General features: G+C 46.0%; 1 protein-coding gene across 3 annotated transcripts in view; it reads right to left on the bottom strand.

Moving 5' to 3' along the window:
- Nucleotides 1-474: 474 nt before the first annotated feature.
- The window catches only part of LOC121578310 (mitogen-activated protein kinase kinase kinase 12-like), a 64,673-nt gene continuing 43,698 nt past the window's right edge, over nt 475-21,449 (bottom strand). Inside the window, exons 8-16 of one of the 3 annotated variants that reach the window (XM_041892600.2) lie at nt 15,565-15,674; nt 8,797-8,913; nt 8,438-8,575; nt 7,890-8,141; nt 7,009-7,202; nt 6,381-6,664; nt 6,106-6,173; nt 5,679-5,973; nt 475-1,118 (exon numbers count right to left, since the gene is read on the bottom strand). In XM_041892600.2, coding sequence (XP_041748534.2) covers nt 1,023-1,118; nt 5,679-5,973; nt 6,106-6,173; nt 6,381-6,664; nt 7,009-7,202; nt 7,890-8,141; nt 8,438-8,575; nt 8,797-8,913; nt 15,565-15,674 — 1,554 coding nt within the window. In that variant the 3' untranslated portion in view covers nt 475-1,022. The remainder of the gene's footprint in view (nt 1,119-5,678; nt 5,974-6,105; nt 6,174-6,380; nt 6,665-7,008; nt 7,203-7,889; nt 8,142-8,437; nt 8,576-8,796; nt 8,914-15,564; nt 15,675-21,449) is intronic. The other 2 variants (XM_041892602.2, XM_041892601.2) reach the window with 2 other exon arrangements.

Below are 21,449 nucleotides of genomic sequence, written 5' to 3'. Positions count from 1 at the left end.
GTTCCCTTCAACCTGTGTCTTTACTGCCATAGAAATATAATTATTAGATTAGATTCTATTTCTATGCTTATTAATGCCTTCCGGTACCAGACCAATAGAATATATGTTCAGGGCCAGGTTCAGTAGGCAAACGTTGAATGTTTCAGATAGAAATGTCATGAATAGAGCTGACATGATTAATTTGTTCTACATGTCGAGAGGTATGTTTGTTCTACATAATCTATTTCTATCTGAACTATCCACAACGTTGTGCCCTGCTGAATGCTCCTGAGTTCTGTTGTCCGGTACAATTCAATAGCGCCCTCTAGTGTAAAACATCAGTCAGCACCATTAGATGATACAGTCTTGCATTTCAACTCATTCAAATATGTCTATTAATTGTAAAGTGTGTCAAGAGGTCCAAATATTTACATACAGTTAATGTTATGTTAAATAAAATACAGATTGTATAAAAGATTAGGACAACAAAATCTCTGATGCAAAACATTTATAAATACATGTGAAAATGTAAAGAAGAAGAATGTAAACATTGATTTTCTCTCTAATACCCAATAAATAAATTAAATGACACTCAGTGCATAACGCTTGTGAGGAAACAAAGGATTTTGGACATAAAATAATCAGTACCAATCAAGTAAACAAAGTGCAGAAAACAACACCAGATGCCTCTGACAATGTTGACATATTATATTTACAAAATCTGAATGGGAGACTTTACATAGAATAGATAATGAAGTTTGACAATTTTTTGACAAAAAATAGAAGTAACAAACTACGGTCTGGATAGTGAAAGAATCCCTATAACATGTAGAAGTTACATCCGTAGTCTGGTGTTGCAGAGGTCCCTGTAGGTGAGGTGAGTTGGCTTGTTGAAGTGTTTTTGCAAGGCTGGGGCTGGGAAATGAGGTTGAGGTGAGGGTGGGGGGGCTTGGTTGGCTGTACATAGGTCTGTCGAGGAGGCTGGGGCTGAGGTCTGGGGGGAGTGGGCCTAGGTCTCAGTCTGAGGCTGGGGCCTGGCCTCCTCACCAGTTGGTGCTGGGGGGCCTCTGGGGCTGGGGCTCTGTGCAGCCTGAGTAGTCCAGCTCAGCACTGTCACAGTCAGAGTCATCATACAGACTCTGGAGTGAGGAGGAGAGGCAGAGTTAGAGTTAGAGGATGGGCATTACTGCATTGCGACTGGTTATTAATACAGTTTTTCCTAGCCATGCCACCTGAGTATTACCTGACCTGGAAATATCATTTCACCTAAAACTGGGTCCTAGTGATCAGGGAAAAGGATGGGCCCTACCAGTGGCGGCCTGCCCATTAAGGCGTTATGGAGAAAAATAAATTGAAAAATAAATTGTATTGAAAACAATTGATTCAATAATACATGGATTATGTTTTAAATGCTCATAAAAGTGTGTTAATGTGTACATTTTCCTGTTTAAAAAATACACTACATGACCAAAGGTGTGTGGACACCTGCTCGTCGAACATCTCATTCCAAAATCATGGGCATTAATATGGAGTTGGTCCCCCCTTTGCTGCTATAACAGCCTCCACTCTTTTGGGAAGGCTTTCCACTAGATGTTGGAACATTGCTGTAGGGAATTGCTTCCAGTCAGCCACGAGCATTAGTGAGGTCAGGCACTGATGTTGGGTGATTAGGCCAGTCGGCGTTCCAATTCATCCGTGTTCGATGGGGTGGAGGTCAGGGCTCTGTGCAGGCCAGTCAAGTTCTTCCACACTGATCTCGACAAACCATTTCTGTATGGACCTCGCTTTCTGCACGGGGGCATTGTCATGCTGAAACAGGAAAGGGCCTTCCCCAAACTGTTGCCACAAAGTTAGAAGCACAGAATCGTCAAGAATGTAATTGTATGCTGTAGCGTTAAGATTTCCCTTCACTGGAACTAAGGGGCCTAGCTCGAACCATGAAAAACAGCCCCAGACAATTATTCCTCCTCCACCAAACCTTACCATTGGCACTATGTATTGGGGCAGCTAGCGTTCTACTGGCATCTGCCAAACCCAGATTCGTCCGCCAGACTGCCAGATGGTGAAGCGTGATTCATCACTCCAGAGAATGCGTTTTCACTGCTCCAGAGTCCAATGGCGGCGAGTTTTACAACACTCCAACCAACGCTTGGCATTGCGCATGGTGATCTTAGGCTTGTGTGCGGCTGCTCGGGCCATGGAAAGCCATTTCCATGGCCCGAGCATGTTCTTGTGCTGACGTTGCTTCCAGAGGCAGTTTGGAACTCGATAGTGAGTTTTACAACCGAGGACAGACGTTTTTTACACACTTCGCGCTTCTCTGTAGCTCAGCTGGTAGAGCACGGCGCTTGTAACGCCAAGGTAGTGGGTTCGATCCCCGGGACCACCCATACACAAAAAAAATGTATGCACGCATGACTGTAAGTCGCTTTGGATAAAAGCGTCTGCTAAATGGCATATTATTGTTATTATTATTATTTCAGCACTCGGCTGTCCCGTTCTGTGAGCTTGTGTGGTCTACCACTTCGAGGCTGAGCTGTTGTTGCTCCTAGACGTTTCCGCTTCACAGTAACAGCACTTACAGTTGACCGGAGCAGCTCTAGCAGGGCAGAAATGTGACGAACTGACTTGTTGGAAAGGTGGCATCCTATGACGGTGCCACGTTGAATGTCTACTGCCAATGTTTGTCTATGGAGATTGCATGGCTGTGTGCTCGATTTTATACACCTGTCTTCAACGGGTGTGGCTGAAATAGCCAAATCCACTAATTTGAAGGGGTGTCCACATACAGTGCATTCGGAAAGTATTCAGACCCCTTCACTTTTTCTACATTTTTAAAAACATTACAGCCTTATTCAAAAATTGCTTAAATACTTTTTCCCCCCTCATCAATCTACACACAATACCCCATAATGACAAAGTGAAAAAAGTTTTTTCAATTTTGAATACTATTTACATAAGTATTCAGACCCTTTGCTATAGGACTCAAAATTGAGCTCAGGTGCATCCTGTTTACATTGATCATCATTGAGATGTTTCTACAACTTGATTGGAGTCCACCTGTTGTAAATTCAATTGATTGGACATGATTTGGAAAGGCACACACCTGTCTATATAAGGTCCCACAGTTGACAGTGCATGTCAGAGCAAAAACCAAGCCATGAGGTCGAAGGAATTGTCCGTAGAGCTCCGAGACAGGATTGTGTCGAGGCACAGATCTGGGTAAGGGTACCAAGAAAGTTCTGCAGCATTGAAGGTCCCCAAGAACACAGTGGCCTCCAAATGGAAGAAGTTTTGAACCACCAGGAGTCTTCCTAGAGCTGGCCGCCCGGCCAAACTGAGCAATCGGTGGAGAAGGGCCTTGGTCAGAGAGGTGACCAAGAACTTGATGGTCACTCTGTCAGAGCTCCAGAGATCCTCTGTGGAGATGGGAGAACCTTCCAGAAGGACAACCATCTCTGCAGCACTCCACCATTCAGGCCTTTATGGTAGAGTGGCCAGACTGAAGGCACTCCTCAGTAAAAGGCACATGACAGCCCGCTTGGAGTTTGCCAAAAGGCACCTAAAGAACTCTCAGACCATGAGAAACAAGATTCTCTGGTCTGATGAAACCAAGATTGAACTCTTTGGCCTGAATGCCAAGTATCATGTCTGGAGGAAACCAGGCACCGCTCATCACCTGGCCAATACCATCCCTACAGTGAAGCATGGTGGTGGCAGCATCATGCTGTGGTGATGTTTTTCAGCGGCAGGGACTGGGAGACTAGTCAGGATCGAGGGAAAGATGAACGGAGCAAAGTACAGAGAGATCCTGCTCCAGAGCACTCAGGACCTCAGACTGGGGTGAAGGTTCACCTTCCAACAGAAAAACTACCCTAACAACACAGCCAAGACAACGCAGGAGTGGCTTCGGGACAAGTCTCTGAATGTCCTTGAGTGGCCCAGCCAGAGCCCAGACTTGAACCCGATCGTATATCTCTGGAGAGACCTGAAAATAGCTGTGCATCCAACCAGACAGAGGTTGAGACGATCTACAGAGAAGAATTGGAGAAACTCCCCAAATACAGGTGTGCCAAGCTTGTAGCGTCATACCCAAGAAGACTCAAGGCTGTAATCGCTGCCAAAGGTGCCTCAACAAAGTACTGAGTAAAGGGTCTGAATACTTATGTAAATGTGATATTTCAATTGTAAAAAAAAATGTTTTTGCTTTGTCATGATTGGGTATTGTGTGTAGATTGATGAGGGAATATAACAATTTAATCAATTTTAGACTAAGGCTGTAACGTAACAAAATGTGGGAAAAGTCAAGGGTTCTGAATACTTTCCGAATGCACTGTACTTTTGTATATAGAGTGTATATTGTTCAAAACAAGCTGTGAAATCGCATAGCATCAATTTTGACAGCACAAGGTAAATGGACCGTCCTGGGGCACTCAAATGTGCGCTCAGTCAGAACTTCTGGGTCTGCTCTAGCCTCCCTCCTAATGAGTCTCTCGCACCAGAATGCTTTCTTCCGCACATGAGACTAGATCTGCTCTATCAGGTACAGATGGCGTTAAAACAAAGAGCTAATTGTAATTAACTTGGAAATAAATAATCATAACAGTCATTGGAGCCTGGGACCTGATAAACGGGACATCTACATCCAACAAGAGTCCAAGGACAGATGGATACACTTGCTAGAACTTTCTCATTGCGGATGTAGTAGGACAAAAAAGCATGACTGTGGCTAGACAATTTGATTGTTTCCCCCCCACGGTGTTCATCAGGTTCTACTGTAGGTGACAGGGCAGCATGTTGGGTGGACTAAAACAGCATAAAACCGGTGTATCACAAAGCATGATCAAATTAATTAGCCAGCTACAGTAATTTTGAGAAACATTGAAAAATAGTTTGGTAAATGTTTTGGTCAAATTAACCAGTTATCTACCTTTGATAAGTAGTTAGCTAGCTATAGCTAGCTGGTAGCTTGCTATCTAGTTAGCTCCCATGCCAATTTCAAGTCTATCTAAACTAATATCTGACTTACTCGTAAATGTGAAGTTATTTCATAATGAAAGTTAACTGGCTAGCACATCAAGGTTTGTGACATTAGCTATCCCAGTTAGATCATGTGTTTTCACTTATTGCATCTGCATACTTGTTGCGTTCTCCCTGGGGCACTTGTTTGTTCGTGAGCTGGCTGCTCGTTCTATATAATATAATATAATCTGTTCAAAACAGTGGCAGCATGTGCAGCATTGGTCATTTGTTTTTTAACATGCAAAAGTGAAATAGGTGTATTTATGCTGTTGTTCAAATGCACAGATCGCTTTAAATATCTTCTCAAAGAAACTACCAGTATTTCTAAAACTTGCCATATTTCTGTCATGCTGTTTTGTTGACAACTTCAACCACGACCACCCCCACGCCCACCCCCCAGCCAATCAGCGGCCGCCACTGATCCCTACTCAAGAGCAAAATCCAAATGTAGACCTATATTCTGTTATAGTGATGGCAGCCTTAATGATCAGAGCATGCATTATAATGGGGATTCCGTCTCTCATCATTTCTCGGTCGATTATTGCTAAACATAACAGTTCTCATGGTAACCCTACAATAGTTCTAGTTGTCACGGTAACCCTTGGTCATAGCTCTAGTTGTCACGGTACCCCACCTCATAGTTCTACAGTTCCCATAGTAACCCTGTCCCTTCCTACCTCATAGTTCTGCTCTGTGTTGAGGTGGGTCTTGACCTGGCGGATGGTGGCCTCCTCTGATAGGCCTTCAGCTGGGTCAAGGGCAGGGTCGGCAGGGATCTCCGACCCCTGGGACAGAAGGTCGTCGCTCTTGTCGTCCAGGCGTTCATCTGTGTTGGTGCTGACCACGTCCGGCGTGCCACTGTGGGAGTGGTCGCTGGTGTTGCCCTCCTCTCCGTCCGACACGGACACTGCTGACAGGTTCTCAGAGCTGAAGGTAGACAGGGACTGGCACTTGTTGATGCTCACTGGCCGACTGCATGGGGAAGAGAGGAAATAGATGAAATAATGGGGCTCTCAAACTCAGACACAAGCTCTTTTTATCACACCAATAATACACTATAATCTTGACTATATACAGTATAATGTATAAGATGTATATTCTCACCGTCTCCGTGGTAACTCCACCTCACTGTCCACCTCCCCTTCCTCTTCCTCTGAGGACACACCACGTCTCTGGAGGAGACAGGGAAGAGATATGATAAGACTTAGAAAGGGATCAGCTTCATCTTACAACCTTTTTCTCAATTTATTTGGAACATTGTTGGAATATTTTAAAGAAAAGAACCAGCACCGCATGCACTACAGACAATGCATTCTTTTCTTATTCGAAACAGCTTTTTCTGGCCCAGCATCTTTATTACAGTACTGTGACAGACCTACCTGTTTGCGTGTGACCTGTTTCCGGTAGAGCAGTGCTGCAGGTGTGAGGTGGCTCCTGGGTGACCTTATGATCCCTGTCTCCTCCTCCTCCTTCTCCTCCCCATCCTGGGGTATTCTCCCTGGGCCTCCCAGCACCGACCTACTTGCTGTCGCCCCCCTCCCACAGGGTGAATCTGGGCTACTGGAGAACGGGATGGAGGCCGCCTCCTCGCTGGGGGTGTCACTACGAATTGGGGTCTCTGTCTGATCGTCTGTCCCTCCTCCACCTCGACCTCCTCCTCGACCTGCAAGTCATTCATACCAACCAGCGTCAGTTTCCTTATTTCCTAAATACAGAAGGACTATACACCATAACCCAACATCTACAGTGTATTTAATAACGAATGTCTGTCTGATCATGTCTTGTGTATTATGTCCTGTGACTGAAGTGTTGTATGTGATCTATTATGGATATGTCCCAAATGGCACACTATTCCCTTTATAGTGCACTACCATAGGTCTCTAGTTAAAAGTAGGGCACTATGTAGGGAATAGGTTGCAATTTGGGACGTAGATAATATGTATGCAATGTATCCCTGTATATTACTAGCAAATTTCCCTACGGGACATTATTATAACTATTCATCACCTCCTCCTCCCAGGCCAGCAGAGGCGCTCTGGCTGCCCCCTCTCTCCAGGCCGGGCTTCTCCTGTCCCCTGTGGCGGCCCTCTGCCTCCAAAGTGGTGGAGATAAGGTCTGGGCTGGACGAGGACATCTTCTTCAGCAGCAGGTCATGTTGGAGACCTCTTAGGGCTGCGCTGGGGTCCAGGTGCTGCTTGCTGCTGGGGGGGAGAATACATCTTTATTGTGGGCCCTGAAGGGCGATTTGGTTGCAGCAAAATTACACCCTGGCTCCATCTCAATGCGTCTTTTTGCGATTCCTCACATTTTTCTCAATTGTATTGGAGGAGAAGGTCCAAGGTCCCTCCCCTCAAACCTTCTTCTTCTTTGACAGAGGTTGCGAGGAATCAAGGAAAGATTAATTGAGATAGAAACACAGACTGGACACATAAAAACAAATGCACACAACTACACATCAAGTAGAGGATAGCTTTCAATATACACTGAGTGTACAAAACATTATTAACTTTCCATGACATAGACTGACCAGGTGAATCCAGGTGAAAGCTAAGATCCCTTATTGGTGTAACTTGTTAAATTCACTTCAATCAGTGTAGATGAAGGGAAAGAGAGGTTAAATAATGATTTTTAAGCCTTGAGACAACTGAGACATGGATTGTGTATGTGTGCCTTTCAGAGGGTGAATGGACAAGACAAAATATTTAAGTGCCTTTGAACGGGTATGGTAGTAGGTGCCAGGCGCACCGGTTTGTGTCAAGAACTGCAACGCTGCTGGGTTTTGATGCCATGACATGACAAATTGTGGCTGTTCTGAGGGAAAATGGGGGGGTGGTGCAACTCAATATTAGGAAGTTGTTCTTAATGTTTTGTACACTCAGTGTAAATACCTGGGTGTGGAGGTGGTGTTGGTGGTGGTCAGTGACATAGTATTAGCCAAGCCCAGGGTAGAGGACAAGGCTGCCTTCAGCCCAGCCAGGTCTCCACTGCTGCCCTTCCCTGCCTTCCTGTAGCGGGGCTTGGCCCGGCGCGACCTCCCCGGGGACGTGGAGCCCTTCTGGGGGCAGGAGGGGATGGTCACCTGGGTCATGGAGGAGTCCAGTTTGGGGAGGATCACCTCTGACTTTAGCAGGTCTGGCCTACTGGAACACACAGTGAGTAAAGTATATAGTTTCTGTACACTGAATCAATAAAGTCAAAGTCAAGTCAAGAGAAATGGATGCAGCTACAGCCTTTCCCTTTGTATCCAAATAAACTATATACATTGAAGGCGCATACTGTGCATGCTTACAACAAGTAATAATACATAATAACTGTATGCCCTATAAGTGTTACATGCTATTTAATCCAAAACACATACAGTATATACAGACAGGGATTGAATATGTGGGATTAGTGAGTGTGAATGGTTCAATGGTTTCCCCCTCCTCAGTCTCACCTCTTGCTGTGAGATGCCAGTTTCTGAGGTACGTTGCGTTTCTTGATGAGTTTCTCCATGGAGTTGGGTGAGCGTTCTTGTCTGGAGCTGTGGTGTTTGATGCATCCTGGGTACTTCTTATCCAGGGACTGCTCCCTCCTGGGAAACACACACACAACATTGTTTGTTTGTTTGTTTGTTCATTCATTCATTCATTCCCTGAACACAACAAACACTATTCATCACAAACGTCTGTATTATGTATTACATTATGTCTGCTATTCCCTCTCCCTCCATGTGTCTTTGGCAGATAACCATGAATGTTGTATACACAGGTGGATATTGATTGTAAGGTGTGCAACAATAAATATGAATATTACTTGAGTAGCTCTTTCTCCTTTAGTTCCAGCTGTAACATGACAGCATTGAGCTCCATGTAGAGATTGTTGGCTCTCTCCAGCTTCCTCTCATAGTGCTCACGGATGTCCAGGGCATGCCTGAGAGGGAGAGAGAGAGAGAAAGAGAATGGAAGGGACGGACAGCGTTATTACACACATTACAGCTAGCTATTCATTTACTGTCTGCAAAGGCGCAATGACCACAATTGGGAGCAACATCATTAACATCAATGGACAGCCATAAGCAACACACACAGAACAGCTTTTGTTGTATGTATGTATGTATGTACAGTTGAAGTCGGAAGTTTACAAACACCTTAGCCAAATACATTTAAACTCAGTTTTTCAAGCTGTTGAAAGGCACAGTCAACTTAGTGTATGTAAACTTCTGACCCACTGGAATTGTGATACAGTGAATTATAAGTGAAATAATCTGTCTGTAAACCATTGTTGGAAAAATTACTTGTGTCATGCACAAAGTAGATGTCCTAACCGACTTGCCAAAACTATAGTTTGTAAACAAGACATTTCTGGAGTGGTTGAAAAACAAGTTTTTTATGACTCAAACCTAAGTGTATGTAAACTTCCGACTTCAACTGTATGTATGTAGCTACGTATATGTGTATGTATGTATGTAGCTATGTAGGTATGTAGCTATATATGTATTGTGGCGTACAGCAGGTCAGCCACTAGGGGGAGACTCGTCGAGGCCTGGTAACAGATGGAGTATACATCACGAGGCGGTGGCTCCATCTGCTGCTATGGGTACAGTCTGGCCCATCGGGCTCAACGGTTCAACGACTGGAGGTTCGTACCCGAAGAGCGACCTTCTGCGCGTCACCAGGGCATGGGTCCTAACCGACGTATCCACCCTCTCCCTCCTCGACAAAGTGGTCCTGGATCGCTTCGTACGGGCGCTGCCCCACGACATGAAGAGGGCAGCGAACCTATGAGCGCCCCAGACCTTGGAGGGCCTCCTGGAAGCAGTGGAGACGCATCAGAACACTCAGGCCCTACTGAGGGGGAGCCGGGACGAGTCGGCGACCTGTGCGAGGGGACGGAAGGACAACCCCACCGCGGTGTACCCCGAACCGACAGTCGGCAGGGCCAAGGGACCGCAAACCCGTGGAGAGACGGCTGGGGCATGGCCGACCCGCCACCGACGACCCCAGGTAGATGGAGACCAATGGAGGTGTTTTGAGTGTGGTGCCCGGGGGCACATGGCCTGGAATTGCCCTGTTCGATAGGAGTCGATGCCATCAGCTAGCACCGGAGGCCAGGTGGGTCACGCCGTGAACTATGTCACCTCCTGTTGGGCGCACCATGAATCAACTGCACCCATGGTCCCGGTGAAGGTTGACGGACACGACACGGAAGCGCTATTTGACTCCGGAAGCATGGTTATGCTCGTAACCACGAGCCTGCTGTACCAGGAGACCGAATGGGGTAGGGAGATGTCCATTTCCTGTGTTCACGGTGACAAAAAGCGGTATCCCGCCGTATGGACCAACATCGTGACACCACAAGGGAGCTGCCAGATGATGGTGGGTGCAGTACCAGAGCTGCCGGTACCTATCCTAGTGGGACGGGATTGTCCGCTGTTCACGGCCCTATGGTGGCACGAGTTGAAGAAAAAAAACGAGCCGGCCAAAGAAGAGAGCGGGACGACCCCTCGCCAGTGCGGCCAGGCACCACCAGTTAACCAACCTGACTCTACGGGTCCGGAGTCGGAGGGGGAGGGGGAGCCGGAACCCGAACCCCCTGGGGAACCACTGGAGGAGGAGCCAAGCCTCCCCCTTCTCGATTTCGAGGGGCCAGTCGAGACCCCCGTTGGGGGCCAACTGAGGGGACAATTCGGGACGGCCCAGTGGGAGGATCCGAATTTGAAAGCTGCCGCAGCCCAAGTGATAGCGGTGGATGGACAGCTACTTCCGGGGGTGAGTGACTGGCGATACCCCCATTTCCAAATTAAGAATAACCTTTTGTATCAGGTGTCGTGCCAACAGGGGGAACTTCGAGAGGTATTGTTGCCGCCCCGACGGTACGTAGGAACCGTTCTTCAGCTGGCCCACACCCACCTGTTGGGAGTGCACCTGGGAGTGGAGAAGACCCGGGAACGGGTCACCGCCCGGTTCCACTGGACCGGGATGAGGAGGGCAGTGGAAGTGGAGGCTATGCTGAGGATGGGGGTCGTTGAAGAGTCCCACAGTGCATGGTGCATCCCCATCGTGTTGGTGCCCAAACCGGATGGTAGCCTCCGGTTCTGTAATGATTTTTGGGGTGTGAACGACATAAGCATATTCGACGCCTACCCCATGCCGAGGGTAGACGAGCTAATCGACCGATTGGGAAAGGCCCGGTACATCAGCACCCTTGACCTGACCAAAGGATATTGGCAGGTACCATTGGCAGTCTCCTCCCGGGAGAAGATGGCGTTCTCGACACCAGACGGTCTATACCAGGACCGGGTGCTCCCGTTCGGTCTCCACGGAGCCCCCCTCCCCCCACATTCCAGCGACTGATGAACAGAGTGCTTCGACCCCACCAGCAGTACGCAGCGGCCTATCTGGATGATATCATCATCCACAGCCAAGGTTGGGAGGAGCACCTGACGCGCCTCCAGGCGGTGCTGGACGTGCTCAGACAAGCTGGGTTGACCGCAAACCCCAAGAAATGCAAGCTAGGGTTCTAGGAGGTGGAGTACCTGGTGTATTTGATTGGACGGGGGGACGTCAAGCCCCAGGAGAGGAAGGTTCACGCGGTACGTGACTGGCCCGTTCCACGCACCAAGACACAGGTCAAGTTCTTCCTGGGACTGGCAAGTTACTATAGCCGGTTTATCCCCAACATTGCGGCTATAGCTTCCCCCCTCACCGATCTAACCAGGGGACTAGGGGCCGTTCTGTCCCAGATACATGATGGGGAGGAGCACCCCATCATGTAAATCATCCGAAAGCTGATACCAAGAGCAAAAAAAAACAGCAGGTCAGTCACCAGGGGGAGATTCGTCGAGGCTGGACGTGCCAGGTCTCGACGGGCTCCCCGGACAGGACTAATTGGGGCTGATTGGGAGCTGGTGAGTAATTAAGGGCGGATTGCTCACCAGCTGTGCAAGGCCCATAAAGCTGACAGAAGGGCAGCACATGAGGGAGGACTGGGGGAAGTAAGGTAACTTCTGTGTAGTTGGAGACGGTATCCTGGAGAGGGTCTCATGGGGGAGACTTAACCTTTTCTTTTGATTATTTTATTAATAAACACCCTTGAAACCGAGCTAATCATACTCTGTCCGTGTCTGATCTGTGTAAACGTCTTGACCCAACCCCCTGATCTGCCACAGTATGTATGTATGTATCTACGGTGACTTCGGAAAGTATTCAGATCCCTTGACTTTTTCCACATTTTGGTAGGTTACAGCCTTATTCTAAAATTGATTCATCAATCTGCACACAATACCCCATAATGACGAAGCAAAAACAGGTTTTTAGAACTTTTTGCTAAAAACTGAAATATTACATTTACATAAGTATTCAGATCCTTTACTCAGTACTTTGTTGAACCACCTTTGGCAGCGATTACAGCCTCGAGTCTTCTTAGGTATGACGCTACAAGCTTGGCACACCTGTATTTGGGGAGTTTCTCACATTCTTCTCTGAAGATCCTCTCAAGCTCTGTCAGATTGGATGGGGAGCGTTGCTGCACAGCTATTTTCAGGTATCTTCAGAGATGTTCGATCTGGTTCAAGTCCGGGCTCTGGCTGGGCCACTCAAGGACATTCAGAGACTTGTCCGGAAGCCACTCCTGCATTGTCTTAGCTGTGTACTTAGGGTCGTTGTCCTGTTGGAAGGTGAACCTTTGCCCCAGTCTGAGGTCCTGAGCGCTCTGGAGCAGGTTTTCATCAAGGATCTCTCCCTCGATTCTGACTAGTCTCCCAGATCCTGCCACTGAAAAACATCCCCACAGTATGATGCTACCACCACCATGCTTCACCGTAGGGATGGTGCCAGGTTTCCTCCAGACGTGACGCTTAGCATTTAGGCCAAAGAGTTCAATTTTGGTTTCATCTGACCAGAGAATCTTGTTTCTCATGGTCTGAGAGTCCTTTAAGTGCTCATTGGCAAACTCGAAGCGGGCTGTCATGTTCCTTTTACTGAGGAGTGGCTTATGCCTGGAGTGCTGCAGAGATGGTTGTCCTTCTGGAAGGTTCCCCCATCTCCACAGAGGTATTCTGGAGCTCTGTCAGAGTGACCATCGGGTTCTTGGTCACTTCCCTGACCAAGGCCCTTCTCCCCCGATTGCTCAGTTTGGAAGAGTCTTGGTGTTTCCAAACTTATTCCATTTAAGAATGATGGAGGCTACTGTGTTCTTGGGGACCTTCAATGCTGCAGAAATGTTTTGGTACCCTTCCCCAGATCTGTGCCTCGACACAATCCTCTCTCGGAGCTCTACGGACAATTCCTTCGACCTCATGGCTTGGTTTTTGCTCTGATATGAACTGTTAACTGTGAGACCTTATATATACAGGTGTGTGCCCTTCCAAATACTGTCCAATCAATTGAATTTACCACAGGTGGACTCCAATCAAGCTGTAGAAACATCTCAAGGATGATCAATGGAAACAGGATGCACCTGAGCTCAATTATGAGTCTCGTAGCAAAGGGTCTGAATACTTATGTAAATAAGGTATTTCAGTTTTTCATTTTTAATACATTTGCTAAAATGTTAAAAACCTGTTTTCGCTTTGTCATTATGGGGTATTGTGTGTAGATTGATGAGGAAAAATATTTATTTAATCAATTTGAGAATAAGGCTGTAATGTAACAAAATGTGGAAAAAGTCAAAAGTTCTGAATACTTTGCGAATGCACTATATGTATGTATGTATGTATGTATGTATGTATGTATGTATGTATTTATGTATGTAGCAATGTATGTATGTAGCTATGTATGTATGTTTGTATGTACAGTGGGGAAAAAAAGTATTTAGTCAGCCACCAATTGTGCAAGTTCTCCCACTTAAAAAGATTAGAGAGGCCTGTAATTTTCATCATAGGTACACGTCAACTATGACAGACAAAATGAGAATTATCTTTCCAGAAAATCACATTGTAGGATTTTTTATGAATTTATTTGCAAATTATGGTGGAAAATAAGTATTTGGTCAATAATAAAAGTTTCTCAATACTTTGTTATATACCCTTTGTTGGCAATGACACAGGTCAAACGTTTTCTGTAAGTCTTCACAAGGTTTTCACACATTGTTGCTGGTATTTTGGCCCATTCCTCCATGCAGATCTCCTCTAGAGCAGTGATGTTTTGGGGCTGTCGCTGGGCAACACAGACTTTCAACTCTCTCCAAAGATTTTCTATGGGGTTGAGATCTGGAGACTGGCTAGGCCACTCCAGGACCTTGAAATGCTTCTTACGAAGCCACTCCTTCGTTGCCCGGGCGGTGTGTTTGGGATCATTGTCATGCTGAAAGACCCAGCCACGTTTCATCTTCAATGCCCTTGCTGATGGAAGGAGGTTTTCACTCAAAATCTCACGATACATGGCCCCATTCATTCTTTCCTTTACACGGATCAGTCGTCCTGGTCCCTTTGCAGAAAAAACAGCCCCAAAGCATGATGTTTCCACCCCCATGCTTCACAGTAGGTATGGTGTTCTTTGGATGCAACTCAGCATTCTTTGTCCTCCAAACACGACGAGTTGAGTTTTTACCAAAAAGTTCTATTTTGGTTTCATCTGACCATATGACATTCTCCCAATCCTCTTCTGGATCATCCAAATGCACTCTAGCAAACTTCAGACGGGCCTGGACATGTACTGGCTTAAGCAGGGGGACACGTCTGGCACTGCAGGATTTGAGTCCCTGGCGGCGTAGTGTGTTACTGATGGTAGGCTTTGTTACTTTGGTCCCAGCTCTCTGCAGGACATTCACTAGGTCCACCCGTGTGGTTCTGGGATTTTTGCTCACCGTTCTTGTGATCATTTTGAACCCACGGGGTGAGATCTTGCGTGGAGCCCCAGATCGAGGGAGATTATCAGTGGTCTTGTATGTCTTCCATTTCCTAATAATTGCTCCCACAGTTGATTTCTTCAAACCAAGCTGCTTACCTATTGCTGATTCAGTCTTCCCAGCCTGGTGCAGGTCTACAATTTTGTTTCTGGTGTCCTTTGACAGCTCTTTGGTCTTGGCCATAGTGGAGTTTGGAGTGTGACTGTTTGAGGTTGTGGACAGGTGACTTTTATACTGATAACAAGTTCAAACAGGTGCCATTAATACAGGTAACGAGTGGAGGACAGAGGAGCCTCTGAAAGAAGAAGTTACAGGTCTGTGAGAGCCAGAAATCTTGTTTGTTTGTAGGTGACCAAATACTTATTTTCCACCATAATTTGCAAATAAATTCATTGAAAATCCTACAATGTGATTTTCTGGATTTATTTCTCTCTCAATTTGTCTGTCATAGTTGACGTGTACCTATGATGAAAATTACAGGCCTCTCTCATCTTTTTAAGTGGGAGAACTTGCACAATTGGTGGCTGACTAAATACTTTTTTCCCCCACTGTATGTATCTATTGTAGGATTATTACTGTATGTTCATTCCCTTGCCTACTCACTCACTCACTCACTCACTCACTCACTCACTCACTCACTCACTCACTCACTCACTCACTCACTCACTCACTCACTCACTCACTCACTCACTCACTCAAATATTCATTCATCCATCCATAATACTCTCCCTGTACCTGAGCTCCTCTTTGCGTCGTATGATCATCTCCTCGTCCAATCTGTGTATACACGTCCCCTCAGACTTGATCTTTTCAAAGTGCTGCTTCACCTCCTCTCGCCACTCCGCCTGCACAACAGACACAGCAACAGACCATGTGTCAGTTAAAACTCAGCAACACAGACCATAGTATCTCAGTCATAACAGTCAGACAGACAGCAGCATAGACATACCATGTGTCAGTCAATACAACAATCCATGGCACAGAGCATCTCAACTGTGCTCAGTAAACAGTGAAAACATTCTGAAAGGACACAGTGGACATTTTCCTGCCTGTGTATCATTCTGACCTGTCCCTCTAGCTGCTGTCTGTCTGTTTTTACAAGGACAGAAAGGTTTTAAGGAGAGAGAGCGAGAGAGAGAAAGTGAGTGAGTGTGTGTGTGTGCTCGCGTGCATGTCCGTCCATCACGGTCCCTCTGTGTGTGTGTGTGTGTGTGTGTGTGTGTGGCTCTTGTTATTAAGCTAATGCAGCCATCCCTCATTCCTCTATGTCCCTCCCTGCCTCTCATCTTCTCCCCTTCTCTCTGCCTTTCCTCCCCTCTTGCCTGCCTCCTCCTCCCTCCCTCCCATCCTTCCTGCCTCTCCTCTCCCCCCCTAACCTGCCCCTCCTCCCCGCCTCTCCTCCCCTCCTCCTTGCTTCTCCTCCCATCCCCTCCTCCCTTTCTCTCCTCCCTGTCTCTTCTCCCTGCCTCTCCACCCCTCCTCCCACCCCCCCTCTTCTCACTGCCTTTCCTCCTCTCCCCTCCTCCCTGCCTCTTCTCCCCTGCCCCTCCTCTCCATCTCTCCTCCCCGCTTCCCTTCTTCTCCTCCCTGCCTCTCCTCCCTGCCTCTTGTCCCCATTAAAACAATCGGAGATTAGCTATGGCATAAGGACTCAAACGCATTGATCTTTTCGTCTTTGACGAAAATAAGAGATAACATTACTAGCTAGAAAGCTAGCTAGCTGTCAGTGCCCTCCATATAGATCCTATTAAATTACAAGAAGGGCTATGTCATCAATCCTCAAAGTAACAGAATGGGGTGAAAATGGCAGCCATAATGGTCAGGGAAAATTCAAACCAGTCTAATTGGAATTAATGGCAGTAGATGCATAATCCTGATTTTACTTATGCAGGAAAATAAAAGTAAGGCATGTGATATCAGAAATTGTGCAATATAATTATTGTCAAGCTCAAATATTGTCATGTAATTATAAATACAGTTTATATGGGTTTGAAAAACATTTTCTGTATAAATAATAGCCTCTAAAATGTAGGCCCATGTACACAGACCATAAATGTCAACATTTGTGTTTTCTCGGAAAGCTGTGAGTGCTATTATATGATACAATATCAGTACTTGTTGCATTAACAACTTGTCTAAGTCCTATCATCAACTGATTTCAGCCATTGTATAGCTGTGGCTTTACTGCATTGTTTGAATGGAATGTTGTCATATTGGCAGTTAATTAGAACAATCAATGGACTAATTCCTCTAAAACTGTCTGGCTAGCTAGCTAACAAACATACAGTGCAGATATATTCTTCAAATTCATTATTTTACACAATATCTTATCACCAACACCCTGACCAAAATGGCTGACTTGTGTCCCATCATAAGAAGGTTCATGTCCATTCTAAATAGTATTCAATGTCCTAATTCTATGGTGCCCTCCATATCAGCTAGCTATCAGTGTCAGTGCCCTCTCCTCCCTATTTGTTGTTGTTTCTCTCCACTCCAAGTGGAATTCCCAACAATGATATGTGTGCACACCCCCAATTCAGGCATATCTATTAGTAGCCCCCATCATTCTTCGGTGGCTGAACTAAAATAAGCATTTCTGCTGTAAGACAGGAATTATATCGAAATACGGGCGACATTGCCCTCTGGTTTAAGGTTTATGACATAAGCGTCCTGTTTACATTGATCATCCTTGAGATGTTTCTACAGCTTGATTGGAGTCCACCTGTGACAAATTCAATTGATTGGACAATATTTGGAAGGGCACACACCTGTCTATATAAGGTCTCACAGTTAACAGTGTATCTCTATGGGTACAGTAGAGCAGTGGTTTCCAAACTGTGGGTTGGTGCATTACAAAAAAGTATAATTATTATTTGAATATACAGTGCGTTCGGAAAGTATTTATAACCCTTGACCTTTCCCACATTATGTTACGTTACAGCCTTATTCTAAAATGGATTAAATTATATTTTTCCCTCATCAATCTACACACAATACCCCGTAATGACGAAGCGAAAACAGGTTTTTATAAATCTGTGCAAATGTATTGAAAATAAAAAAACATAAATACCATATTTACATAAGTATTCAGACCCTTTGCTATGAGACTTTAAATTGAGCTCAGTTGCGTCCTGTTTACATTGATCATCCTTGAGATGTTTCTACAGCTTGATTGGAGTCCACCTGTGACAAATTCAATTGATTGGACAAGATTTGGAAGGGCACACACCTGTCTATATAAGGTCTCACAGTTAACAGTGCATATCAGAGCAAAAACCAAGCCAAGAGGTCAAAGGAATTGTCCGTAGAGCTCTGAGACAGGATTGTGTCGAGGCACAGATCTGGGGAAGGGTACCAAAACATTTCTGCAGCATTGAAGGTCCCCAAGAACACAGTGGCCTCCATCATTCTTAAATGGAAGAAGTTTGGAAACACCAATAATCTTCCTAGAGCTGGCCACCTGGCCAAACTGAGCAATCGGGGGAGAAGGGCCTTGGTCATGGAGGTGACCAAGAACCCGATAGTCACTCTGACAGAGCTCCAGAGTTCCTCTCTGGAGATGGGAGAACCTTCCAGAAGGACAACCATCTCTTCAGCACTCCACCAATCAGGCCTTTATGGTAGAGTGGCCAGACGGAAGCCACTCCTCAGTAAAATGCACATGACAGCCCGCCATGAGAAACAAGATTCTCTGGTCTGATGAAACCAAGGTTGAACTCTTTTGCCTGAATGTCAAGTGACACGTCTGGAGGAAACATGGCACCATCCCTACAGTGAAGCATGGTGGTGGCAGCATCATGCTGTGGGGATGTTTTTCAGCAGCAGGGACTGGGAGACTAGTCAGGATCGAGGGTGAGATGAACAGAGCAAAGTACAGAGAGATACGTGATGAAAACCTCAGACTGGGGCGAAGGTTCACCTTCCAACAGGACAACAACTCTAAGCACACAGCCAAGACAACGCAGGAGTGGCTTCGGGGGAAGTCACTGAATGTCCTTGAGTGGCCCAGCCAGAGCCCGGACTTGAACCCGACCTAACATCTCTGGAGAGACCTGAAAATAGCTGTGCAGCAACGCTCCCCATCCAACCTCTCAGAGCTTGAGAGGATCTGCAGAGAAGAATGGGAGAAAGACCCCAAATCAAATGATGCAATGCAAATAGTCTGGGTAGCCATTTGATTAGATGTTCAGGAGTCTGATGGCTTGTGGGTAGAAGCTGTTTAGAAGCCTCTTGGACCTAGACTTGGCGCTCCGGTATCGCTTGCCGTGGGGTAGCAGAGAGAACAGTCTATTACTAGGGTGGCTGGAGTCTTTGACAATTTTTAGGGCCTTCCTCTGACCTGATATAGAGGTCCTGGATGGCAGGAAGCTCGGCCCCAGTGATGTACTGGGGCATACGCACTACCCTCTTTAGTGCCTTGCGGTCGGAGGCCGAGCAGTTGCCATACCAGGCAGTGATACAACCAGTCAGGATGCTCTCGATGGTGCAGCTGTAGAACCTTTTGAGGATCTGAGGACCCATGCCAAATATTTTCAGTCTCCTTAGGGGGAATAGGTTTTGTCGTGCCCTCTTCACGACTGTCTTGGTGTGCTTGGACCATGTTCGTTTGTTGGGGATGTGGACACCAAGGAACTTGAAGCTCTCAACCTGCTCCACTACAGCCCCGTCGATGAGAATGGGGGCGTGCTCGGTCCTCTTATTTTTCCTGTAGTCCACAATCATCTCCTTTACCAAGCTTGTAGCGTCATACCCAAGAAGACTCGAGGCTATAATCGCTGCCAAAGATGCTTCAACAAAATAATAATAATAATAATATGCCATTTAGCAGACGCTTTTATCCAAAGCGACTTAGTCATGCGTGCATACATTTTTACGTATGGGTGGTCCCGGGGATCGAACCCACTACCCTGGCGTTACAAGCGCCATGCTCTACCAATTGAGCTACAGAGGACCACAAAATACTGAGTAAAGGGTCTGAATACTTTTGTAAATGTGATATTTCAGTTTTTTATTAAAAAAAACCCTGTTTTTGCTTTGTCATTATGGGGTATTGTGTGTAGATTGATGACAAAAAAAAACAATTTAATCAATTTTAGAATAAGGCTGTAACATAATAAAATGTGGAAAAAGTCAAGGGGTCTGAAAACTTTCTGAATGTACTGTATATATATATATATATATATATACACACTACCGGTCAAAAGTTTTAGAACACCTACTTATTCAAAGGTTTTTCTTTATTTTTACTATTTTCTACATTGTAGAATAATAGTGAAGACATCAAAACTATGAAATAACACATATGGAATCATGTAGTAACCAAAAAAGTGTTAAACAAATCAAAATATATTTTATATTTGAGATTCTTTAAATAGCCACCCTCTGCCTTGATGACAGCTTTGCACACTCTTGGCATTCTCTCAACCAGCTTCACCTGGAATGCTTTTCCAACAGTCTTGAAGGAGTTCCCACATATGCTGAGCACTTGTTGGCTGCTTTTCCTTCACTCTGCAGTCCGACTCATCCCAAACCATCTCAATTGGGTTGAGGTCGGGTGATTGTGGAAGCCAGATCATCTGATGCAGCACTCCATCACTCTCCTTCTTGGTAAAATAGCCCTTACACAGCCTGGAGGTGTGTTGGGTCATTGTCCTGTTGAAAAAACGAATGATAGTCCCACTAAGCCCAAACCAGATGGGATGGCGTATCACTGCAGAATGCTGTGGTAGCCATGCTGGTTAAGTGTGCCTTGAATTCTAAATAAATCACAGACAGTGTCACCAGCAAAGCTCCCCCACACTATAACACCTCCTCCTCCATGCTTTAAGGTGGGAAATATACATGCGGAGATCATCCGTTCACCCACACCACGTCTCACAAAGCCACGGCGGTTGGAACCAGAAATCTCCAATTTAGACTCCAGACCAAAGGACACATTTCCACCGATCTAATGTCCATTGCTCGTGTTTCTTGGCCCAAGCAAGTCTCTTCTTCTTATTGTGTCACGAATTCAGCCGAGGCTGCCCCTCCTCCTTGCTCGGGCAGGCTTCGGCGTTCGTCGTCTCCGGAGTACTAGCTACTACCGATCCATGTGTCTAGGTTCAACTTGTTTTGTTTTCATTGGTCACACCTGTTTCCCATCATGTAGTTATGTCTTCCCTATTTAACCCTCTGTCTCACACTGTGTGTTGTGCGTGTTTGTTCATGTTTTGGTGGTCGTTAGTGTGCGGGTTTGTTCCTCCCTGCGTGGAGGTTTTGATTCATTCATTTACCTACGAGTAAAGTATGCTTTTTCGATTAGCTCTGTGTCCTGCGCCTGACTTCGTCTACCGCATACACTGACGCCTTGACATATTGGTGTCCTTTAGTAGTGATTTCTTGCAGCAATTCGACCATGAAGGCCTGATTCACAAAGTCTCCTCTGAACAGTTGATGTTGTGATGTGTCTGTTACTTTAACTCTTTGAAGCATTTATTTGGGTTGCAATTTCTGAGGCTGGTAACTCTAATGAACTTATCCTCTGCAGCAGAGGTAACTCTGGGTCTTCCATTCCTGTGGCGTTCCTCATGAGAGCCAGTCTCATCATAGCGCTTGATGGTTTTTGCGACTGCACTTGAAGG

The sequence above is a fragment of the Coregonus clupeaformis genome, chromosome 12 (assembly GCF_020615455.1).
Source record: "Coregonus clupeaformis isolate EN_2021a chromosome 12, ASM2061545v1, whole genome shotgun sequence".
NCBI lineage: Eukaryota > Metazoa > Chordata > Actinopteri > Salmoniformes > Salmonidae > Coregonus > Coregonus clupeaformis.
This window is presented reverse-complemented; position numbering and strand designations above follow the sequence as displayed.